The 23,916-nt window shown below is 52.8% G+C and overlaps 2 protein-coding genes across 2 annotated transcripts in view; both read right to left on the bottom strand.

Moving 5' to 3' along the window:
• LOC141729585 (uncharacterized) overlaps positions 1 to 3,461 on the bottom strand; it is a 413,938-nt gene extending 410,477 nt beyond the window's left edge. The window contains 4 exon segments of the mRNA XM_074544287.1: positions 1,524 to 1,527; positions 2,898 to 2,976; positions 2,979 to 3,168; positions 3,456 to 3,461. Of these exon segments, the coding sequence (XP_074400388.1) occupies positions 1,524 to 1,527; positions 2,898 to 2,976; positions 2,979 to 3,168; positions 3,456 to 3,461 (279 nt within the window).
• An 827-nt stretch (positions 3,462 to 4,288) lies between these two features.
• Positions 4,289 to 22,966, bottom strand: LOC141729584 (olfactory receptor 14C36-like). Its single transcript, XM_074544286.1, has 3 exons — positions 22,012 to 22,966; positions 4,554 to 4,637; positions 4,289 to 4,377 (listed from the first exon to the last, which is right to left on the bottom strand). The coding sequence occupies exons 1-3, from the start codon at positions 22,964 to 22,966 to the stop codon at positions 4,289 to 4,291; spliced, it is 1,128 nt and encodes a 375-aa protein (XP_074400387.1).
• Positions 22,967 to 23,916: the final 950 nt, after the last annotated feature.

The following is a 23,916-nucleotide window of genomic DNA, read 5'->3' as shown; positions in this document are numbered from 1 at the left end:
TCCCCATCCCAGGAATTGTCTAAGAGCAGGAGATTTGTGCAGCCTTGCCCATTGAGACACTCTCATCCCCAGGGACAGAACTCCTGTAGGGTAGGTTCTCTGCCGTGCTGGGTGCCCTCACAAGGCTTCTGGCCAGAATGTCTGCTGAGGGCAGCCAGGCTGCTGCAGGGGCAGTGACCTCACAGCCATCACCATGGCAGCCCTGTCCCCTGGGCCTAGCTCTGCCCTTTCCTCTGCCCCTGCCTTGGCTCTGCTGGCATGAAGAGTTTTGTCATTAATATCTTGTCCCCAAGGCGCTGGGGCCAATGGCTTCCCAGTCAGGCTCCTGGAGCACAAGTGGCTTTTCAGAGCCCAGCCAGGAATGAGCCCTGAGGCAGCAGCTCTGCAGGGGTGCCCACCAGGCTGGGCTGCCAAGGGAGGCTTCTGGCCATGGCCTGCAAGCAGCTGCTGCTGCCAAGGTGCCTTTGGTGCCTCAGGCTCTCCCTGGCCCAGCGCCCAGCACGGCACTCTGCCCTTGTGCCCGAGCCCTTCCCTGTGCTGGGGCTGGCCTGGGGCTTTTCCTGCAGCGGGACCTGCCCTGCTCATGGCACAGGAAAGGCAGTTCCTGCTGGAGCAGGAGGCTCTGCATGCAATGGGCTCCAACAACTCCAGCAAGGCCCTGTTTGCAAAGCCTCCAGTGGGAAATGAAGGAGGGGAGTCACACTGCTTTAGGGGTGAATAATACTGAAACCAGCCTGACTCCTTCATCCCAAAGTTCAACATCCTCAGTGGGACCTGAAGCTGTGGCAGAGCTGGAAAAATCCCCAGACAAAGGAACAACCAAGTGACACCACTGAGAGCTTCTGCAGAGCTGCTGAGCTGGCTCAGCCTGGGCACATCTGACTGACAGGGCAGCACCTCAGACGGGAAAAGCCCCATCCCAAATTTTAATGGCAGCATCTCCTGACATTTCCTTTCTTGATGGGTGTGGGGATTCCTCCCAGTGGTGGGGACACCCTCAAGGTCACTGCTCCAGGCTGAGCCAAAGGGAATTGCCCATGGTCATTGGTCTGGGGGAGTGACATCAATCTCTGCTTAATTACAGGTTTTGCTTAACACAGTTGCTGTGAAATAATTTCCTAGTGCTCTGTATAATATATTTTACGTCTCTTACATCCTGGCGTAAATATTTCTGATTTAGGCAATTTTGTCAAATCATTACCAAAATAGATAATACATATTTATATAAATATACCTGCCCATGACAGGAACCCTGTGAGTGTCTGGGACATCCCGGCTCTTTGGCAGCCTGGGGACTCCTGGGATGCCACCGTGGAGCCCCCGTGAGTGCCTGTGACAGATCGGTGCCTTTGCAGCACAAGGTCCTCTGGGATGTCACCATGGAATGGCTGAGACTGCCTCTGACCACAGGGCTCTTTACCATCCCCAGAAAGACCTGGGAGGTCTCCATGGCGCCCCTGTCTGTGCCTGTGACATTCCAGCTCTGGAACAGCCTGGAGACTCTTGGAAAGTACACAGGGAACCCCTCTGAGGGCCTGTGACAAATCTGATGCTTAGCAGGCAACCATCACCAGCCCACTGTTGCTATGGTCAGTTTCCATGGCAACCATCACCAGCCCCCCTGTTGCTGTAGTCAGTTTCCATGGCAACAATCACCAGCCCCTGTTGCTATGGTCAGGTGCCATGGCAACCATTGGCAGCCCCTGTTGCTATGTTCAGTTTACATGGCAACCATCACCAGCCCCTCTTGCTATGGTCAGTTTCCATGGCAACAATCACCAGCCCTTGTTGCTATAGTCAGTTTCCATGGCAACCATCACCAGCCCCCTGTTGCTATGGTCAGTCGCTTGGCAGCCCCATGGAGACCCCATGCCAGGGGTGGTTGCCATGGACACCAGCTCAGGCCTGCAGCCACAGCCCGTTGCCATGCCAACCATTGGCAGCCCCATCCCCAGGCTCATGGGATCCCAGAACCACAGAACTGGCTGAGCTGGGAGGGACCCATCAGGATCCTCCAGTCCAACTGCTGGCCCTGCACAGGACACCCCAACAATGCCAGCCTGGGCCTGGCAGCGCTGTCCAAACACTGCTGGAGCTCAGAGAGCCCTGGAGCTGGGACCCTTCCCTGGGGAGCCTGGGCAGGGCCCCAGCAGCCTCTGGGCAAAAACCTTTTCCTGACATCCAACCTGAGCCTGCCCCAACTCAGCTGCAGCCGTTCCCTCCACTCCTGTCCCTGGGCACCAGAGGGAAGAGGTTCCCACAGCCCCAGCCAGGGACCCGCTCCCAAGGCTGTTGCCATGGCCACCAGGGCTGGGACCAGCTGGGGTGCTCGGTTTCCAGGGGCCAGGGTGCAGGAATGGGATTCCCCAATTTTCTGCTCTTGCTAAAACCGCGCTGCCCCCGCTGCCCTCCCACGTCCCATGAAAAGCACAAAAGGCAAAGATCCTGGGCTGGGATAAGAACGATTTATTGTGAACAGCAACGAGATAAGGAACAAACAGAAACAAAAATGATATTGATAACAGAAGGGATTAGAAAAACTGTTTACAGGGAAAACTAGTATATCAACAACAGATTCTTCCTGGCCATGCATTTCCCCCACCTGGAAAGGACACACTTCTCCTCAGGGAGAGAGAGAGAGTCCCTTTCCTGCCCCTGGCAATGTTCGCAGGTGCGAGTGAATGTAATGACACGGCCATGGCCAGAGCCTCATGTTCTTCCATCCCACATCATGGCTTTGGCAAGGGCAGGAAAAGGGACAGGTGTCTTCCCAGCATAGACCACAGAGAAACTGGATCACCAGGGATCTTCCCAATGTGGACCCTCTAATGGGGGATAAAGCTGGAGTGGTGCATGAACTCTTCCTGCATTTGTGGCATTTGCAGGGCTTCCCTTACTGGTGGCTCTGTTGGTGTCTGGTCAAGTTAGAGCTGCTGGTGAAGCTTTTCCCACACTGGGGACACTCGTAGGGCCTCTCCCAGTGTGGATGCGCCGGTGTTTGATGAGGTGGGAGTTGTGCTTGAAGCTCTTCCCGCACTCAGGGCAGTGGAAGGGCCTCTCCTCGGTGTGAATCCGCTGGTGCTGGAGAAGATTGGAGCTGGTCTGAAACCTCTTCTTACACTGGGGACACTCGTAGGGCCTTTCTCCAGTGTGGATGCGTTGGTGGGTCTGATGCCGAATTTTGCCCCAAAAGGCGAGAATAACTGCCTAAGAGACTCAGTTTAAGTCAGCATAGACGGGAGGTATTTTATTACGACGCGTCGGAGAAATCACAAAAGAGATTTCTAAATATCTCATAACAGAAGTAGGCTTTTTATACAGTTTTGGTTGCAGGGTTACATCATATCACATACATAATCATGTCTTTGCATGCATATTCATAAGAGGCATGGTGTAGGCGGAGCGTGGGCGCAGACATCTCTTTTGAGGATCATCTTGGTGGCCGTTCCGGTTACCTTCATTGCGGACAGGGGTCTCCCGATGAGTCTTCCTCTTTAAACTTTTGAACTCCTATCCTAATATGGTCAATTCCCGGTGTACTTGGCTTGGTCCCCATGGCTTGGCAAGGCTCTTAGGGTCAGTTTGACATTGTTGGCTCTGAACATGCTTAGTTCGTCAATTCCCCTATCCCTATCTCTCTTTCCTGTTTGCCCTGCTTACCAAACTTCAAACAGAAGAATCCAAAAGGATTGCTTTCAGATTAATGAGTAACCTGGCGCACAGCATCATCAGCAATTCCTGAATGTGGATGGGGCGAACCCCCGTGAGACCACCCGCCGGTGATATGGGATATGGCTCCAGCGTTAGGGGTCGCGTGAGTAGCTAACCGTGGAATGGGATAGGACTGTTTAGGATTGATTTTCAGTTTGTGGCGCTGCCTAAACATTTTGATCAATAATGCCCTATAGGTACCACTGAAAACAAGATTACGTTTTGTGCATTAGCAAAATGGTGATTGGAAAGGCAGTTTGGGGCTTCAGGTCACAAGGTTGGATCTGTATCTGAAGCCCTTCCCACACTCCCCACACTCATAGAGCCATTCCTCGGTGTGGATCATCTGGTGGCTGATCAGGTGGTTGCTCTGCCTGAAGCTCTTCCTGCACTGCAAGCCCTTGTGGGGCTTCTCCCCATCATGAAGCTGCTCATGGGCCACCAGCTCTGAGCGCTGGCTGAAGCTCTGCCCACCTTCCTGGCTCAGGGTGGGTCTTTCTTCTTCAGAGCACTCTGAGCTGGGTTTGCAGCCCCTCCTCCTGTGGAATGTCTGGGGATTTTCCTCCCCATTGGATTCCTATGCCCTGGAGTCACTCATAACGGCCTCTTCCAGGAGGTTCTTCCGTGGGGATTTGTCCTCTCTAGTCTCCATGCTCATCTCCTCGTCTGGGGGAGGAAGGACAAGGAGAGGATGGGATTTGGCTCCATGCAAGAGGGAAGGGGAAGGAGATCCCCCCATTGCATCCCCGGTAGGATGGAGTTGGCAGCAGGGTTGTCCTGCAGTGCTGGGCTGGGAGATAGAGCAGGAGAGAGGGGGAAAGAGGAACTGACTTCCTGCTCACCTATCTGGGTGTCCCGGGGCTCCTTCCTCTTCCTCACAGCCTCCTTCTCCGTCCAATCAAGGTCTGCGAATGGGAAATCCCGTTCTGGGAAGAAAACAAAGGGTGCGCACATTGTCTTTTTTACTGGTTTGCAGGCAAACCTGGGGAGGGTCTAAACCAGAATTACAATTTAAAAGAAAACTAAGATCAAGGCAATGATACAGAAACGCTGCCGTAAACTGACAGAATCAGGATATTACCTGACACCCTGTTGCTCAGGATGGTGGCAGCAGTCCCAGTAAATGGTGGTTGCAGTCCTGTTGAAGTGATGAAGGTGATTCTGTCGAAGCAGTGACCCTGTAGAAGGGTCTGGTCTTCCTTTGGAGGTCCACTGGTGGTTTTGGAGCTCTTGTCCTCTGGCAATCCAGTAGGCAAGCTGCTCCTGGTGTAGCAAAGTGTCAGCTTATATCCAGGTAGGAATGCTTGGATCCTCCCCATGGGCGGAGCATCCCACAATGGGAGGATGGAATTTTATCAGTCCTACAGTGACACTCAATGGCCCATTCACAGAAGATATCTCCCCTGCAGGGCGTTATCAGGGCTGAATCATGGAAGAGATAAAGAACAATGCCCCACCTGTTTATAACAGTTGCTGAAGGTGGGGATTGAAAACATGCATTTGGTTACATCTTGCATGGCAGCCTGAAACAGTGGGGTAATCCCTGCTCAGGGGGTGAACACCACCCCCCTTACCCAAACTGGCTCAGCAGTAAAACCCCCACCCTGGGAAGGGCACACACACACGAGACAATTTCACACTTACCCTGCCCCAGGGGAGGGCTCTTTTTCCTGGCATTCCCTTCCTGTCCCCCCTTTTCTATCCCATTTACTGTTCAATTAAATTCATTTGGGTTTGGTCTCATTATCACCTTAATTGGGGCAGAGGAATCTCTCTAACACTTTTCTTAACCAGACTCACCAGACTGTGAAATTATTTTGGCCCAGTGAGTTTAGGCACTGTTCTCTGACCCCAAGTGCCTTTGACAACAGCATGGTTCCCTCCTCTGAGGAGGTTGTGGTTCTCTCTGGAGGAACTCTTTGAAACTGGGCTGCAGCTTCCTCTGAGTGAATTATGGGGGAACCGATGAGGCAAATCGCCTTTGTGGGCCCGGAGTGTAAAGAAAATATTTTGTTGTCCTTCTATTACAGCGACCTGATGAAGGTCTTCAAGGTGAGAGAAGTGGACGAGAATCTTGGTTCATGATCAGAAGGCTGGATTTATTGATATATGATATATAATACATTATAACTATACTAAAAGGAATAAAGAGAAAAGTTGCAGAGGCTTGCTAAGCTAAGAATAGAAAGAAAAGAAAAGAATGAATAACCAAGTTCTGTGTCCAGCAGAAAGCAAGGACCAACTCTCCCGTGAGCGGTCAGCAAATCCAAACACTCACTGAAGACCAATCACAGATGCTCCTGTTACATTCCACATCAGCAGATAATTATTGTTTGCATTTTTCTTCTGAGACCCAGCTTCCCAGAAAGGACTAATCCTAAAAGAGAGGATTTTATGAAAAAATGTCTGCGACATCCTTCCTTGAAATGTTTTTTAAAATCACAGCAGGAAAGGGAGCAAATTATACCAGCGAGACTGACAAGGTTCATTCTCCCCATGGTGAGGAACACAAGGCTGCTAAAAGTCCTACAAGAAGCTCAGCTCAAGTAGCTAAATTCTCAAATAACTCCTGAATTCCCAGGCTTCGGTGCTTTGCAAAATGTGAGAATCATTTTCCTCTTCATCCCTGTCACCTTTGTGACAGCTACAAAGAGTTTCCTTTCCTTTTAATGATATCTCTATTGGGCTGAATTTACACTTTTTTCAGAATGTGCTAGCAGCTGAGCTGGAGCCTTGAAGGAACCAGTGGAACTTGGAATTGCCACAAAATTGCTTGTACTGTCCGTTTATTAATGTTTGGGATTTGTTTGCACTTTCATCACATCTGACTTGTGGGAAAATCAAATATTCATCAAAGTGATTTATGCAGAGTCAAGTTTGATTTCTGCCAAATTATTTTGTCCAGTGCCTATGGGATGCTCGAGGGGTCTCTGTGCCTCTCACCCTGGGGGATGCTTGGCAGGGGTTTGGAGGCATTGTCCCTGTCACCCCAGGCCAGTCCCTAGGAGATTGTCCTGGTCCCTGTCACCCCAGGCCATTCCCCAGGGTGTCTCCATCATTTTCACCCAGGGAATGCCTGGGGGTTCTCCCTCCCTCTCACCCCTGTGCCAGGGGATGATCAGGGCAGTCTCTGTCCCTCTCAGCCCAGGGGATGCTCAGGGGTCTCTGTCCCCTCACCCTGGGGGATGCTCGGGGGGTCTCCATCCCTCTGGCCTCAGGCAATGCCTGTGCAGGGCTGGGGACCAGGGGCTCTGTGTCCCTCTCACCGCTGAGGCTGCTCGGGGCTGGGGGGGCTCTCCGACCTTCTCACCCCTGCGGAGATCGGGGCAGTCTCTGTCCCTCTCAGCCCTGCTGTGACCCCACCCAAACATCATCGGGGTCAGAGGGACAGAGACACCCCCAAACCCCCAGAAGGGCTGAACCTGGGATTTGGTTTGGGGCTGAGGATTTAGGAAGGGGCTGGAATTGGAGCTGGGATTGGAGTTGGGGCTGAGGTTTGGATTAGAGCTGGGATTGGGGTTAAGGCTAGACATGGGATTGGCTTTAGGGCTGGGGTTGGGATTGGGTCTAAGGCTAGACAAGTTTGGAATTGGGATGTGATTAAATACAGAACTGTGAGTGTGTCTAAACATGGAGTGAGATTGAGACCAGGATCAGGGTCAGGTTTGGGACTGAGCTCACCCAGAGCGGGACAGAGGGGCTGTCACTGCAGGATGTCCCTGGCATCGTCCCAGCCCTCCTCAGGCACCTCCAAACATGGGGAGCAGCTGGGTGCCCCAAGATCCAGGTGCTCCCACGCTGCCCCGCAATATCAGGCGAGCATTCCCTGAGGGCAGCCCTGACTGTGACCCTTGGGGCTCTGGGATCAGCCCTCACATCCCTGTGGGAGCAGCTACAGACAGGATGAGGGATTTCCCCGCCCCGTTTTTCCTGTAGAAGGGTGAAGCCCAGCTGCCCTTTTCTTCTGGTGCCTCCTCCTCTCCTCAGCTGAGGATGTCATACTCCCCAGGAGCACGAAAATCCCCATTCCCTCTTTCCTTGTGGCTGCAGCCTGGAACATCCACCCAGAATGAAGGACTTTCTGACAGCCCTGCTGAATGACACTGGCAAGAGGTTTGTGAGAAGGGGAAGAAATTGTATTTTGATAGTAAATAAAAGGTGCAAAGTTATTCCTTTCTGTTAATATTCCTTTTCAGTCAGTTCTGGTCTGTTTTCAGAGTGCCACCTTCTCAGCTGACTGTGTTTGTGCCCTCCTTTCTCTCCTGCCTCTCTTTGCCTGCTCTGTTTCTCTCTCAGTGTCTCCCTTGACTCAGGGCAGCTCACACCAAAGACCCTGCCCGGATTTAATTCCCAATTCAGGAGCTACAACAACCATGGGTGAAGTTATGAAGGCTCGCAGTGAAATGCCACTTTAAGATCTTGCTCCACCTGGCTTTTGGCTCCTTCTTGACAGCTTTGCCCTCAAGGGCAGGAAAATCTTTTCATAGCTGAGAACTGGAATTCCAGACCTGGCAGTGTGTGCCGTGGATCCCAGAGGGGCATTCCCGAGGCTCCCAGGGTGCTGCTCCTGCCGTGCCTCCCAAGGAGCTTCTCTCCCAAGGGGAGAAGATCCAGCAGCTCTGTGGGCTCCCAGAGCACACAGCAAAGGTGGCGTGGATGGACATTTTCCAACACCTTCCCCTCTGGAAGCAGAGGGAGGGAGGAAATAGAAGCGAGTCCTGGAAGGACTGGGGTGGGAAGGGACCCTGTCCATGGAGTACGACCCCGCGAGGGAGAGACACCTCTGCCCCAGTGAAGGAGCGAATGAGAGCGTGGGAAAGCAACCGACGATTATTGAGCGTGGACTGAACGGAACAAGAAATGGGGAGGAGAAAGGGAGAGAAAGAAATCGGGAAGAGGTATCAGAGAACAAAAAGAAACGGGAAAAGGCTCCCGCCTGGACTCCGCAGCCCCCAGAACACCCGCAGGGCGTAGCGCCTTTTACAATTCCAGCCAATCAGAAGACGCGATAAACAATTTCCAGCCAACCAGAGCTTTTCTGTCCGATGACTCACCGGTTGCTAGGCGGCCCCGCAGAGCCCAGCGGCCCCGGAGCGGAATTCGGGGCTCGGGCCGGGGGGACGGATCCGCCCCGGGGGTCCCCGAGCCCCCTGCCCAGCCCTGGGGTCGATCGGGGGCTCCCCCACCCAGCAGCCGGTGCTGCGGGGCCGCGGGGAAGAGCGGTGGGAAAGGGGGGTCCGGGCTGGGAGCGGAGGAAGTGCGGGAGGAAGAGGAGGAGATGGAGCGGGAGCGGGAGAATCGCGGCGCTCGCAGCGCCCGCGCGCCGAGCCTGCAGCACCCCCTGCCCCGGGAGCATCGCCCCCAGCCCCGAGCCGCAGGGGAGGGCGGAGGCCGAGCTCGCCCCGGCTCCAGCCAGGGGTCTCCGGGAGGATTTTTTGGAGAGTATTCGGAGCCGACAGATCCCGGACTCGAGTCCCGGATATCTCCGGGCTCCCCAAGAGGAGCTTTTTCGGGGGGAGAGGAGCCGCGATCGCCCCTCGGGAGGGTCCCGGGGGGTCCACGTGGGGATGGCCCGGTAGCGACGGGGCGGGACATTGGTTTTGGGGCTCCCCGTGAGAGCCGGGGCTGTGGAACCGGGGACCCCCGGGGCGGGGAGAGGGAAAGGGGCGATACCGGAGCTGGGGGACCCCCGGCAGCCCGGAGATGAGGCGGGGACGGGACCCCCTGACCCTGACAGGGGTGTCCTGGGGTGACTTCATGATGCTCGTACTCCCATTGTTCTGTTTAGCCCAGAAATGAGTTCTGCGCCTTTAAGGCTGGTTCTGGGTGCGAAGAGGAGGAGGAAGAAGCCGCAGTTTGTTTTCAGGTACTGCACCCACTCCTCTACATTCCAGGTGCTGGATGGACAGAGAGCAGGACAGAGCTCTCCTTTGCTTTTAGTCAGTTTTTAGCTCGCTGAGGCAGAGAATTTCCCTGGACTGTGGTTTTTCTTTTTCTTTGGAGCTGTTTAAACCTGCTCTGGACTGAACAACCAGCACACCACTGGCAGCTCCTCCCTGAAGCCCACTGGGACGGACCTGTGCTGAGGCATTTCCAGCGCTGGATGGACTGATAAGAGACTGATAATAGACTGCTAAGAGACTGATAAGGCACTGATAAGACACTGAGTGCCCGGAGATAGAACCCAAGGAGGGACTTCCGGAGTTTGTCATCTATTTTGGAGCAGCAGGAGGTTTTATTGCTTAATATTGTTCAATTTTTGTGCTGGTGAATGCTTTGCCTGTAGAATAAAGATTATTTCCACTTTTCTCCCCGGAAATATTTTCCCGGACTGGCTGAGGGTGGGGCTGCTGAATTGGCATCCTAGAGGAAACTCCTTTTGGAGGATTTCAACCGGATTTGCCCTAAACCAGAACAGGGTGGTGGAAAGAAGGGGGAACCCCAAGTGGCTGGACTGAGGGGAGGCTGGAGAGGGGGACCTTGGGACCCCAGAACCTCCCAAATCCAAAAGCAGGAACGTGGAGAGGAGGGATCCCCAGGACCCATGGGATCCCCAGCAGCCCTGAGATGGGGGACCAACCATAAACCAAGAGGAATGAGACTGGAAATGGGAAATTCCTGGTGGGTTTTTTTGATTCCCTCTTGATTTTTGGACATCAGGTGACTTCTAGAAATGGACGTGGGTGGGAGGAATCCCCAACCCAAAGCATTCGCAGCTTGTTTTTCCCCCAACAAGGATTTTCCCCAAACCTTCCCACCGTAACATCCCCCCTGTCCCGCTCTGGGTGAGCTCAGTCCCAAACCTGACCCTGATCCTGGTCTCAGTCTCACTCAACGTATAGACACACTCACAGTTCTGTATTTAATTTCATCCCAGTGCCAGATTTGTCTAGCCCTAGACCCAATCCCAACCCCAGCCCTAAAGCCAATCCCATGTCCAGCCTGAACCCCAATCCCAGCTGTAATCCAAATCTCAGCCCCAACTCCAACCCAGCCCCAATTCCAGCCTTTTCCTAAATACTCAGCCCCAAACCAAATCCCAGGTTCAGCCCTTCTGGGGGTTTGGGGGTGTCTCTGTCCCTCTGACCCCGATGATGTTTGGGTGGGGTCACAGCAGGGCTGAGAGGGACAGAGACTGCCCCGATCTCCGCAGGGGTGAGAAGGTCGGAGAGCCCCCCCAGCCCCGAGCAGCCTCAGCGGTGAGAGGGACACAGAGCCCCTGGTCCCCAGCCCTGCACAGGCATTGCCTGAGGCCAGAGGGATGGAGACCCCCTGAGCATCCCCCAGGGCGAGGGGACAGAGAGCCCCGAGCATCCCCTGGCACAGGGGTGAGTGGGAGGGAAACCCCCCAGGCATTCTCTGGGTGAGAATAATGGAGACCCCCTGGGGAATGGCCTGTGGTGACAGGGACAGGGACAACCCCCCCAAACCCCTGCCAAGCATCCCCCAAGGCGAGAGGCACAGAGACCCCTCAAGCATCCTATGGGTACTGGACAAAATAATTTGGCAGAAATCAAACTTGACTCTGCATAAATCACTTTGATGAATATTTGATTTTCCCACAAGTCAGATGTGATGGAAATGCAAACAAATCCCAAACAATAATAAACGGACAGTACAAGCAATTTTGTGGCAATTCCAAGTTCCACTGGTTCCTGCACAGCTCCAGCTCAGCTGCTAGCACATTTTGACAAAAGTGTAAATTCAGCCCAATAGAGATATCATTAAAAGGAAAGGAAACTCTTTGTAGCTGTCACAAAGGCGACAGGAATGAAGAGGAAAATGATTCTCACATTTCGCAAAGCACTCAAGCCTGGGAATTCAGGTGTTATTTGGGAATTTAGCTACTTGAGCTGAGCTTCTTGTAGGACTTTTAGCAGCCTTGTGTTCCTCACCATGGGGTGAATGAACCTTGTCAGTCTCGCTGGTATAATTTGCTCCCTTTCCTGCTGTGATTTTAAAAAACATTTCAAGGAAGGATGTCGCAGACATTTTTTTTCATAAAATCCTCTCTTTTGGGATTTGTCCTTTCTGGGAAGCTGGGGCCCTAGAAGAAAAATGCAAACAACAATTATCTGCTGATGTGGAATGTAACAGGAGCATCTGTGATTGGTCTTCTGTGAGTGTTTGGATTTGCTGACCACTCACGGGAGAGTTGGTCCTTGCTTTCTGCTGGACACAGAACTTTGTTATTCAATCTTTTCTTTCTATTCTTAGCTTAGCAAGCCTCTGCAACTTTTCTCTTTATTGCTTTTAGTATAATTATAATGTATTATATATCATATATCAATAAATCCAGCCTTCTGATCATGAACCAAGATTCTTGTCCACTTCTCTCATCCTGAAGACCTTCATCAGGTCGCTGTAATAGAAGGACAACAAAATATTTTCTTTACACTCCGGGCCCACAAAGGCGATTTACCTCATCGGTTCTCCCATAAGTCACTCAGAGGATGCTGCAGCCCTATTTCAAAGAGTTCCTCCAGAGAGAACCACAACCTCCTCAGAGGAGGGAACCATGCTGTTGTCAAAGGCACTTGGGGTCAGAGAACAGTGCCTAAACTCACTGGGTCAAAATAATTTCACAGTCTGGTGAGTCTGGTTAAGAAAAGTGTTAGAGAGATTCCTCTGCCCCAATTGAGGTGATAATGAGACCAAACCCAAAATGAATTTAATTGAACAGTAAATGGGATAGAAAAGGGGGGACAGGAAGGGAATGACAGGAAAAAGAGCCTTCCCCTGGGGCAAGGTAAGTGTGATATTGTCCCCTGTGTGTGTGCCCTTCCCAGGGTGTGGGTTTTACAGCTGAGCCAGTTTGGGTAAGGGGGGTGGTGTTCACCCCCTGAGCAGGGATTACCCCACTGTTTCAGGCTGCCATGCAAGATGTAACCAAATGCATGTTTTCAATCCCCACCTTCAGCAACTGTTATAAACAGGTGCGGCAGTGTTCTTTATCTCTTCCATGATTCAGCCCTGATAACGCTCTGCAGGGGAGATATCTTCTGTGAATGGGCCATTGAGTGTCACTGCAGGACTCATAAAATTCCATCATCCCATTGTGGAATGCTCCGCCCAGGGGGAGGATCCAAGCATTCCTACCTGGATATAAGCTGACACTTTGCTACTCCAGGAGCAGCTTGCCTACTGGATTGCCAGAGGACAAGACCTCCAAAGCCACCACTGGACCTCCAGAGGAAGACCAGACTCTTCTACAGCATCACTGCTTCAACAGAATCACCTTCATCACTCCAACAGGACTGCAACTACCATTTACTGGGACTGCTGCCATCACCCTGAACAAAAGGGTGTAAGGTTATATCCTGACTCTGTCAGTTTAAGGCAGTGTTTCTATATCATTGCCTTGATCTTAGTTTTCTTTTAAATTGTAATTCTGGTTTAGACCCTCCCCAAGTTTGCCTTCAAACCAGTACAAAAGACAATGTGCGCACCCTTTGTTTTCTTCCCAGAACGGGATTTCCCATTCCCAAACCTTGACTGGATGGAGAAGGAGGCTGTGAGGAAGAGGAAGGATCCCTGGGATACCCAGATAGGTGAGGAGGAAGTCAGTGCCCCTTTCCCCCTCTCTCCTGCTCTATCTCCCAGCCCAGCACAGCCCACTGCTGCAGGACACCCCTGCTGCCAACCCCGTCCTGCCAGGGATGTACTGGAGGGATCTCCTTCCCCTTCCCTGTGGCATGAAGGCAAATCCCATCCTGTCTTTGTCCTTCCTTCCCCAGGGAAGGAACTGAGGATAGAGACCAGGGAGGAAAAATCTGCATGGCAGAACCTCATGAAGGAGGCCGTTTTGAGGGATTCTAACACACAGGAATCCAACAGGGAAGAAAAACCTCGGACATCCCCCATGAGGAGGCGCTCCAAACCCAGTCCAGGGTGCTCTGAAGAAGAAAGACCCACCCTGAGCCAGGAAGGTGGACAGAGCTTCAGCCAGAGTTCAGAGCTGGTGTTCCATGAGCAGCTTCATGATAGGGAGAATCCCCACAGCTGCTTGCAGTGTGGGAAGAGCTTTAGGCAGAGACAGCAGCTGATCAGCCACCAACACATGCACACAGGGGAATGGCCCTATGAGTGTGGGAAGGGCTTCAGCTACAGATCTGCCCTTTTGACCCACCAACGCATCCACACTGGAGAGAAGCCCTACGAGTGTACCCAGTGTGGGATGAGGCTTCAGACCAGCTCCAATCTCCTCCGCCACCAGCGGATTCACACCGAGGAGAGGCCCTTCCTCTGCCCTGAGTGCGGGAAGGGCTTCAAGCGCAACTCCACCCTCATCAAGCATCGGCACATCCACACTGGGGAGAGGCCCTACCAGTGCGCCACATGTGGGAAGAGGTTTCAGACCAGTTCCCATCTCCTCCTGCATGAGCGGATTCACACCGAGGAGAGGCCCTTCCTCTGCCCTGAGTGCAGGAAGGGCTTCAAGCACAACTCCTCCCTCATCATCCACCGGCGCATCCACACTGGGGAGAGGCCCTATGAGTGTCCCCAGTGTGGGAAAAGCTTCACCAGCAGCTCTCACTTGACCAGACACCAACAGAGCCACCAGTAAGGGATCCCTGCAAATAGCACAAATGCAGGAGCAGCTTCATCCACCACTCCAGCTTCATCCCCCATGGGAGAACCCACATTGGGAAGATCCCTGGTGATCCAGTTTCTCTGTGGTCTATGCTGTGAAGACACCTGTCCCTTTTCCTGCCCTTGCTAAAGACATGATGTGGGATGGAAGAACATGAAGCTGTGGCCATGGCCATGTCAATACATTCACTCGCATCTCAGAACATTGCCAGGGGCAGGAAAGGGACCCTTCTCTCTCTCCCTGAGGAGAAGTGTGGCCTTTCCAGGCAGGGGAAATGCATGGCCAGGAAGAGTCTGTTGTTGATATATTAGTTTTCTCTAACATAAACAGTAAACAGTTTTTCTAATCCCTTCTGTTATCAATAACATTTCTGTTTCTGTTGGTTCCTTATCTCATTGTTGTTCCCAGTAAATTGTTCTTATCCCAGCCTGGGATCTTTGCCTTTTGTGCTTTCCATGGGAAGTGGGAGGGCAGCAAGGGCAGCGCGGTTTTAGCGGGGGCAGGAAATTGGGGAATCCCATTCCTGCACCCTGGCCCCTGGAAACCGAGCATCCCAGCTGGTCCCAGCCCTGGTGGCCATGGCAAGAGCCTTGGGAGCGGGTCCCTGGCTGGGGCTGTGGGAACCTCTTCCCTCTGGTGCCCAGGGACAGGAGTGGAGGGAACGGCTGCAGCTGAGTTGGGGCAGGCTCAGGTTGGATGTCAGGAAAAGGTTTTTGCCCAGAGGCTGCTGGGGCCCTGCCCAGGCTCCCCAGGGAAGGGTCCCAGCTCCAGGGCTCTCTGAGCTGCAGCAGCGTTTGGACAGCGCTGCCAGGCCCAGGCTGGCATTGTTGGGGTGTCCTGTGCAGGGCCAGCAGTTGGACTGGAGGATCCTGATGGGTCCCTCCCAGCTCAGCCGATTCTGTGGTTCTGGGATCCCATGAGCCTGGGGATGGGGCTGCCAATGGTTGGCATGGCAACGGGCTGTGGCTTCAGGCCTAAGCTGGTGTCCATGGCAACCACCCCTGGCATGGGGTCTCCATGGAGCTGCCAAGGGACTGAGCATAGCAACAGGGGGCTGGGGATGGTTGCCATGGAAACTGACCACAGCAACAGGGGGCTGGTGATGGTTGCCACGAAAACTGACCATAGCAACACGCCTAGTTGGTGATGGTTGCCTGTTTGGGATCAGATTTTTCATAGGCCCTCAGAGGGGTTCCCTGGGGACTTTCCAAAAGTCTCCAGGCTGTTCCAGAGTTGGAATGTCACAGGCACAGACAGGGGCCCCATGGAGACCTCCCAGGGCTTTCTGGGGATGGTAAAGAGCCCTGTGGTCAGAGGCAGTCACAGCCATTCCGCAGTGACATCCCAGGGGACCTTGGGCTGCAAAGGCACCGATCTGTCACAGGTACTCACGGGGGCTCCACGGTGACATCCCAGGAGTCCCCAGGCTGCCAAAGAGCTGGGATGTCCCAGACACTCACAGGGGTTTCTGTCATGGGCACAGTGGAAGCTTCAGTCAAAGTTTATTACAGAAGTTCCTGTTGGGTCACGAGGTGCAGAAAGGAGCCCCAATAGGCCCCACAGATCCCCAAATACCCCCAAGGATGTCCAGGCTTTCTAAACTCCTTCTGGGAGAGCCACATTGGAGCAGCTGTTTCCAATCCCAGCTGCAGACTTTTCAAGAGTTTGTGTGTAAAGAATTATAAAGTGGGAAATAAACCTTTGTAGAATTTGTCCCACAGGATTAGGGATGGCAAACCAGATATATTTATGTAAATATGTATTATCTATTATGGTAATTATTAGAGAAAATAGTCTAAATCAGAAATATTTAACCACGATTTAAGAGATGTATAATATATTATATAGAGCACTAAGAAATTATTTCAAAGCAACTGTATTAAAGCAAAATCTGTAATTAAGCAGAGATTGATGTCAGTCCTGCAGACCATTGACTGTGGGCAAGTCCCTTTGGCTCAGCCAGGAGCAGTGACCTTGAGGGGTGTCCCCACTGCAGGGAGGAATCCCCACCTCCCCCAAGAAGGGAAATGTCAGGAGATGCTGCCATTAATATTTGGGATGGGGCTTTTCCCGTCTGAGGTGCTGCCCTGTCAGTCAGATGTGCCCAGGCTGAGCCAGCTCAGCAGCTCTGCAGAAGCTCTCAGTGGTGTCACTTGGTTGTTCCTTTGTCTGGGGATTTTTCCAGCTCTGCCACAGCTTCAATTCCCTCTGAGGAAACTGAAATTTGGGATGGAGGAGTCAGGCTGGTTTCAGCATGATTCACCCCAAAAGCAGCGTGATCCCCTCCTTCATTTCCCACTGGGGGCTTTGCAAACAGGGCCTTGCTGGAGCTGTTGGAGCCCATTGCAGGCAGAGCCTCCTGCTCCAGCAGGAACTGCCTTTCCTGTGCCATGAGCAGGGCAGGTCCTGCTGCAGGAAAAGCTCCAGGCCAGCCCCAGGACAGGGAAGGGCTCGGGCACAAGGGCAGACTGCCGTGCTGGGAGCTGTGCCAGGGAGAGCCTGAGGCATCAAGGGCGCTTTGTTTGATAGAATTGTTTCGGGGGTGGGGGTCAGGGCTTGTGTGTTCTGCTTGGCACAGCCCAGGCAGGGCTTTCCCAGCCCCATTCCACACTCCATTTCCCAGCTGGAGCCGCTGCTGCCTCTGAGTTGTGCTGCCCCAGCCCCAGGGACGCTCTCCTTGTTTGCCCATTCCCCCATGGTCTCTGGGCAGGGATGGCCTCAGTGGGGGCTGCTGACATCCTCAGCACCTTGGAGGCTGCTGCTGAATTTTCCTGCTGCAGAGGCTTGTTCAGCCTTCAGCTCTTCAGTGCAGGAATTCAGTGTCCCAGTGCTCATTACCATTCAGAACACCTTAACAAGCCAAGCCTCTGGGAATAATTTGATTTTAATTTTCAAGTCTCTTGTGGTTAATTGGACAGATCTCAGTAGTACATCTAAAGTGAATGCAATATATTTAAAAAGACAGTCACAAAACATTTTTTTTAGGTCCTCCTTAGTTTTTTTTTCCTGTTAATTCATTGATATGTGCAATCTCCAATTGACACTGAATCTAAGTACGGCTCCAGAGGCTTGTTCAGCCTTCAGCTCTTCAGTGCAGGAATTCAGTGCCCCCAGGGCTCATTAAATCCAGAACAGCTTAAGAAGCGAAGCCTCTGGGGATAATTTGACTTCAGTTTCTAAATCTTGTGTGGTTAATAAGAGAGATTTCAGAAGTGCATTCAACTGAATATGATCTATTTTAAAGGACAGTGAGAAAAGATTTTTTAGGTCCTGTTTAGGTTTTTCTTGTTTCCTCTGTAAACATCAATCTCCAATTGACACTGAATCCATGTACCTCCTCATGCAGTTTGAATAGATATGAAAATCAAGACCCTTCAGAGCTGACAATCAATCAGACTCTGTCCCTACCCCCACCCCACCATTTTCCCCATCCAAGCCCTGGCACTCAGAGCAGCCTTGTGCAAATCTGAGCTCCCTCCAGCCCAGGCTGCACCTGCAGCTTTCAGCTCCTTGGCTCCAACTCCCACCTGCTTTCCTTGGAGAAGCAGCTGCCCGAGACACAGAGGGATGTTCATTTCTTGTCAGCCAACAAAGCCAAGGGTAGGCTCAGCACCATCAAAAGCAAAAGTCACTCCTCTGCTGGATATTGAATCCAGTTTCCACAGCCGACAGTCTCAGAGCAATGGAAAACACCTTCTGTGCCCAGCACAGATCCCAAGGTCCCCCAAACCCTTCCTGCCCCAGTTCTGCCCAGATTTGCTCTTTGCACACATGAGTCACACACTGAAGTCAGGAGCTCCCTCCATGCCCAGTGGGAGGAAAAGAGAGAAAGGAGATGAAGAGCTCTCCTGTGCAGAGCCAAGGTCCAAGTGCAGCCCCTGCAGTGGGAGCCACAACTCATCAGGTTTGTCTTCTTTGGGCTCAGGGGCTGGTGACACTCAGAGGCACAGAAAGGTTTCTTGCCAACAAACACAAGTTGGACATTTGAACAGTTTAATAACCATCACAGCTCTCTGTGATGTCCCTGCAGCCTCTGACATGTCCCCCATCCCCAAGGGATTTCTGTACAGCAACAGTTTTAAACAAGGCATAAGGTAATTCTGTGATAGATAAAAACACAATTAAGATGATATTTATTATATATTTATTTGAACTTCAGAAATATTGGGCAATTTCTTCCAGCTCAAAGCATGAAGCCAGTCAGTTGAGAGGCCCTTGAATGACCAGAGAGCATCTAGAGGAATAAATCAGAGAGCAGTAGAAGTACATAGATCCACCTGCTGTAAAAGAAGAGATGTCCTTAGACATGGCCATTTCAACAGAAGAGCTGAAAACACCTGAAGGAAAAGGGCGACGAAGTAATAAACCAAATATTGGTGACACCCGGAGAAGGGAAGATCAGTATTTTTCCTCCTGCCATCAGTACACCTCGAGGAAATTCCTGTTCCTGGTGGGAAAACTCTGCCAATTCTTAAAAGTACTCAAATGACCCAGATAATAAAGATTTGTTTGTATGTCATGAAATTAGAGTCTTTCATTAGCAAATTTGCAGATGATACTAAGCTGGGAGCATATGTCGATCTGTTAGAGGGACGGAGGGCTTTGCAGAGGGACTTGAAATGGTTGGATGGATGGGCAGAATCTAATGGGATGAGGTTCAATAAGTCCAAGTGCCAAGTCCTGCACTTTGGCCACAATAATGCCCTGCAACATTATAGGCTGGGGCCAGTGTGGCTGGACAGTGCTCAGATGGAAAGGGACCTGGGGTTGCTGGTTGACTGTCAGCTGAACATGAGCCAGCAGTGTGCACAGGTGGCCAGGAAGGCCAAAGGCATCCTGGCCAGCATCAGGAATAGTGTGGCCGGCAGCAGCAGGGAGGTCATCCTTCCCCTGTACATGGCACTGGTGAGGCCACACCTTGAGTATTGTGTCCAGTTCTGGGCCCCTCAGTTTAGGAGGGACGTTCAGATGCTTGAGCGTGTCCAAAGGAGAGCAACGAGGCTGGTGAGGGGCTTGGAACACAAGCCATATGAAGAAAGACTGAGGGAGCTGGGGTTGTTCAGCCTGGAGAAAAGGAGACTCAGAGGTGACCTTATCACCCTCTTCAACTTCCTGAAGGATGGCTGTGGTGAGCTGGGGGTCAGTCTCTTTCTCTAGGCAAGAAAAGACAGAACAAGAGGACACAGTCTCAAGCTGCGCCAAGGGAGATATAGGCTAGAATTAGGGAGGAAGTTTTTCACAGAAAGAGTGGTCAAATACTGGAATCATCTACTCAGGGAGGTGATGGAGCCACCATCCCTCGATGTGTTTAAGGGAAGACTGGATGTGGCACTTGGTGCCATGATCTAGTTGAGGTGTTAGAACATGGGTTGGACTCGATGATCTTAAAGGTCTCTTCCAGCCTAGAAATTCTGTGATTCTGTGATTCTGTGATTCTGTGAAACTAACAGGTATTACCACCTGTGCCACTTTCCAAGCAGACATCAGTTGTGTGCCTGTGAACAGGTTGTGCCAGTTGTGCCCTGAGGTGCCCAGCTGGGGTTGGATCTCTTCGAGAGCACCTGAGGAAGAGCAGAGCACCTTTAGAGCTGCAGGTCCCTGCCAGCCCTGCAGGGCTCATGTCCCACCAACATCTGCTCTGTTCCAGTCTGAAACAGGGCCCAGCATGGTGCTGGGATCATCAGAGAGCTGAGGTGTGTGCTGGAATTCAATGCCCTCCCCATTCCACAGCAGCCCTGCATTTCCCTCCTGCAGCCTTGGTCTCCAGCACAGCAATGGAGGCTCTTTGGGCTCTGGACTGTTGCTGCAGCCCCCAAGGGCAGCTGAGCTCTGCCTTTGGCACAGTCAGGCCTGGCCAGCACAGGCCATGCTCAGCAATTGCTTGTGTGTGCCTGGCCTTGCTGTCAGCCCCGGCAGTGGCTGCGTGGCCCCTTTGTGGCCCTGTGCTGGCCCAGCCATGGTGGCCCAGCCCCATGTGCAGGCCCAGCCCAGGCCAGGAGCATTGTGGCTGGGAACGGCCCCTGTGCCGTGGTGCCCACAGCAGCCTTGGGATTCTGTGCCCCATGGCCTCCCTGCTGGGCAGCCTCTGCCAGCTCCTGCAGAGCCCGTGGCACCTGTGGGGCTGCACAGACAGCCCTGCCCTGGGCTCTGCCGGCCTCTGGGCCAGCAGAGAGGCAGCCAGGGCTGGCCATGGCCGGGAACAGGCCCTGAGCCCCGCAGGAGGATGGAGCTGGGCCACAGCCAAACTCAGCCCAGGCCAAAGCTGGGCTCAGCAGCCAGGGCTGCCAACACATGGGGACAGAGGCTGGCGCTGACAAATGTCCTGGGCCCCCTCCCTGCTCTGTCCATGCATCCAAGGGCACAGAGCAGCCTCCTCTCTGGGCCACTTGCCTGTTTGCAATGCCTTGCACAGACGCTGGCCCTGCCCCACAAGGCCTGGCCTGAGTCCTGCCCCTGCACACTCAGCCAGGCTGAGATGGACACTGATGGTTTCTGGGCCAGGCTCTCTGAGCCCAGCCCAGCTCCCTGCAAGCTCTGCCAGCTGCCCTGAGCTCTGGGCAGCACCAAGGGCCTCTCCCCAGCCCAGCCCAGCCGTCTCTGGCCCCACAGCTCTGCTCAGGCCAGGCTGCTCTGGCCACTGCCCCACAGCCTCAGCCCCTGGCAAGGGCATAGCAGCAGCTGCAGCTGCCACAGAACTCAGCCCCAGCCATGGGGGAAGGAGCTTGGCCAAGGCCAAAGGAGGCTCCCTGGCTGCCCTGCTCCCCTCTGCCTGCGGTGCAGAGAGCTCTGCAGCCCCTGCTGCCGTCCCATCTGCCCAGGGCAACGCAAGAGCCCCGGCCTTGGGGCCCTCAAGAGCTGCTCCTGCTCCAGGCCCAGAGCCCATGCCAAAGCTGGGGCAGCCACAAAACTCTGCCCATTTCTCTTCATTCCTACTGTGATAAGAATAGTATAAATTTTTTTACAAAGTGGTTGCATATTCATTTATTTCACCTAGATACAATGTGAGACTCTCTTCTTACACAGTTTGTCTGGGTCACACAAGCAGGAGGGATAATTAAATTGAAGGGGGTGGATAAGAGCATTTCTTTTATTATAACAGAATCAGAAGCAGAAAGCAATTTAAAATATACTTAAGGGCAGACTTGGCTTCTCATGATATGCACTGAGAGCTGCTGACAGAGGAAAGCAGGCCTTCTGTAGCTTGTTCTGGTGGGTTACCTCTTCTGAATCCATGTGCCTACCAAGCCACTCTAGCACTCCCCTCCTTGGCTGCACAGGGGAGAGAAAATGTTATGGGAGACAAATTGTGGACTGAGATAAGGCAGTTTTCTATAGGAAAAGGGGAAGTTTTTACAGGCACCAGCAATGAGGAAAACCCCAATAATTTTATTCTCTTCTTCTGTCAGCAAGTGATGTTCAGCCACTTCCCAGGATGCAGAACTTCAGCAGGTGGAGTGGTTTATCAAGAAGACAAACACTGTGAATAGGAAATGCCCTTTATTCTTCCTCCTTCCTTAGCTTTTATACCAGAACTGGTGCCATACAGTCTGGAATATCCCTTTGGTTAATTTGGGTCTCTGGCCTGCTGTCCCTTCCCAGGACCTGACCCACTTGAAGCCCCTTGAGGGAAAGAGAATTCTGAGAGATGGCAGGAGCCAAAGCAGGGGTGTGTTTCCAGCTCCTTTGTGGCTCCCAATGCAAAGCACTGTGAGGGCTCTTATGGGACAATGAAAAGGCTGAAAAGCAGCCAGTCACAGCTTTCCTGAGAGATTCCTTGAGTTGCTGGTTCCTCAGGCTGTAGATGAGGGGGTTCAAGGCTGGAGGCACCACTGAGTACAGAACTGACACTGCCAGATCCAGGGATGGGGAAGAGATGGAGGGGGACTTCAGGTGAGCAAATGTGTCAGTGCTGAGGAACAGGGAGACCACGGCCAGGTGAGGGAGGCAGGTGGAAAAGGCTTTGTGCCGTCCCTGCTCAGAGGGAATCCTCAGCACAGCCCTGAAGATCTGCACATAGGAAAAAAACATGAACACAAAACAACCAAAACCTAAACAAAAAGTGACCACAAGAAGCCCAACTTCCCTTAAGCTGGAATGTGAGCAGGAGAGTTTGAGGATCTGGGGTACTTCACAGAAGAACTGGCCTAGGGCATTGCCATGGCACAGGGGCAGGGAAAATGTATTGGCTGTGTGCAGCAGAGCAAAGAGAAAGCCACTGGCCCAGGCAGCTGCTGCCATGTGGGCACAAGCTCTGCTGCCCAGGAGGGTCCCATAGTGCAGGGGTTTGCAGATGGACATGTAGCGGTCGTAGCACATGATGGTGAGAAATGCAAATTCTGATGCAATGAAAAAGACAAAGAAAAATACCTGTGCAGCACATCCTGAGTAGGAGATGGTCCTGGTGTGCCAGAGGGAATTGTGCATGGCTTTGGGGACAGTGGTGCAGATCATGCCCAGGTCGCTGAGGGCCAGGTTGAGCAGGAAGAAGAACATGGGCGTGTGCAGGTGGTGGCTGCAGGCTACGGCGCTGATGATGAGGCCGTTGCCCAGGAGGGCAGCCAGGGAGATGCCCAGCAAGAGGCAGAAGTGCAGGAGCTGCAGCTGCTGCGTGTCTGCCAATGCCAGCAGGAGGAAGTGCCTGATGGAGCTGCTGTTGGACATTTCTTCACTCTGGGCATCATGGGCTGTTGAAAGAAGACACTGATAAGCTGAGAAAGAATGAATTGTGTTATATTTATCCTTTTTTATTATGAATCCCCTCAAAATTACTTCCTTTTTTTGGGAACTTTGCTGAACATTTTTATCTCTGAGCTCAGGTTTAGACTGCTGGCTCATCTTCAGCATTGCTCTCTGCCAGAGCACCAGGGAACCAAGAGGGAAACCAGGGCTCCCTGTGCCCCAGTGAAATCAGACCTACTCATCCCACACAGGTGCCCTTTGCTCATTTCACCTCTCTCTGTTTTAGGGTGATTGCACTTATAACTTGATTGAACAATATTGTGCAATTTTTGAACACTCCAGTTTAAAAATAATTATCTCCAAATCCTTCTCTCTTTCCCTGTGCACCTGAAAAGGAAGGGATACCAAGGGTTGGTCTGGCTCTCTGCTGCCTGGAGTTATGCCTAGTGGGAGCTGTTTCTCTCTATCCAAACTTTGTCCCTGCCAGTGCTGCCCGATCCCAGCCCAGCCCTGGGGGCTCAGCTCTGCCCTGCAGACCCCTCCCAGCACAGGGCACTGCCCAGGGGCATCTCCCTGGCACCAGGGCCTTAAGGCAGGGCAGACAAACAGAGATGCTTCAAACCAAGGTGCTGCTGCTGCTGTCTGTAGGGAGGGGAGGCTGAGCAGGCACTTTCTGAGGGAGATCTAAAGCACATCTGCTGATGCCCAGGGTGACAGTGCAGAAGTCTCAGTGACACAGCCAAAGCTGACAGCCCCTTTCCCTTCCCTTCAGGAGAAAGCTGAGAGCAGCCCTGGCCATGCAGCACCATCTCCAGAGCAGGAGGAATCTGCCCTGAGAGTGGCTCCTTCCACCTCCAACTTCTCCCCTGCAGCATCCATGGGGAGCTGCCAGGCAGGCTGAGAGCTGCCCCTGGCAGGTGGCACATGCCCTG

This window comes from Zonotrichia albicollis, chromosome 7, assembly GCF_047830755.1.
Source record: "Zonotrichia albicollis isolate bZonAlb1 chromosome 7, bZonAlb1.hap1, whole genome shotgun sequence".
Taxonomy (NCBI): Eukaryota; Metazoa; Chordata; class Aves; order Passeriformes; family Passerellidae; genus Zonotrichia; species Zonotrichia albicollis.
The sequence above is the reverse complement of the archived record's forward strand: the minus strand, read 5'-3'. Positions and strand labels throughout refer to the sequence as shown.

Bases quoted from the DNA above. Each gene is read 5' to 3' on its own strand.
- LOC141729584 (XM_074544286.1), bottom strand. From the start codon at position 22,966: ATGTCCAACAGCAGCTCCATCAGGCACTTCCTCCTGCTGGCATTGGCA. The intron at 4,638-22,011 runs GTGCTTTGCATT...TTTTCTTCCCAG, and splicing joins GTCCCATAAGAGCCCTCACA to AACGGGATTTCCCATTCGCA. The intron at 4,378-4,553 runs GTGAGCAGGAAG...TTCCTCCCCCAG, and splicing joins GCCCCGGGACACCCAGATAG to ACGAGGAGATGAGCATGGAG.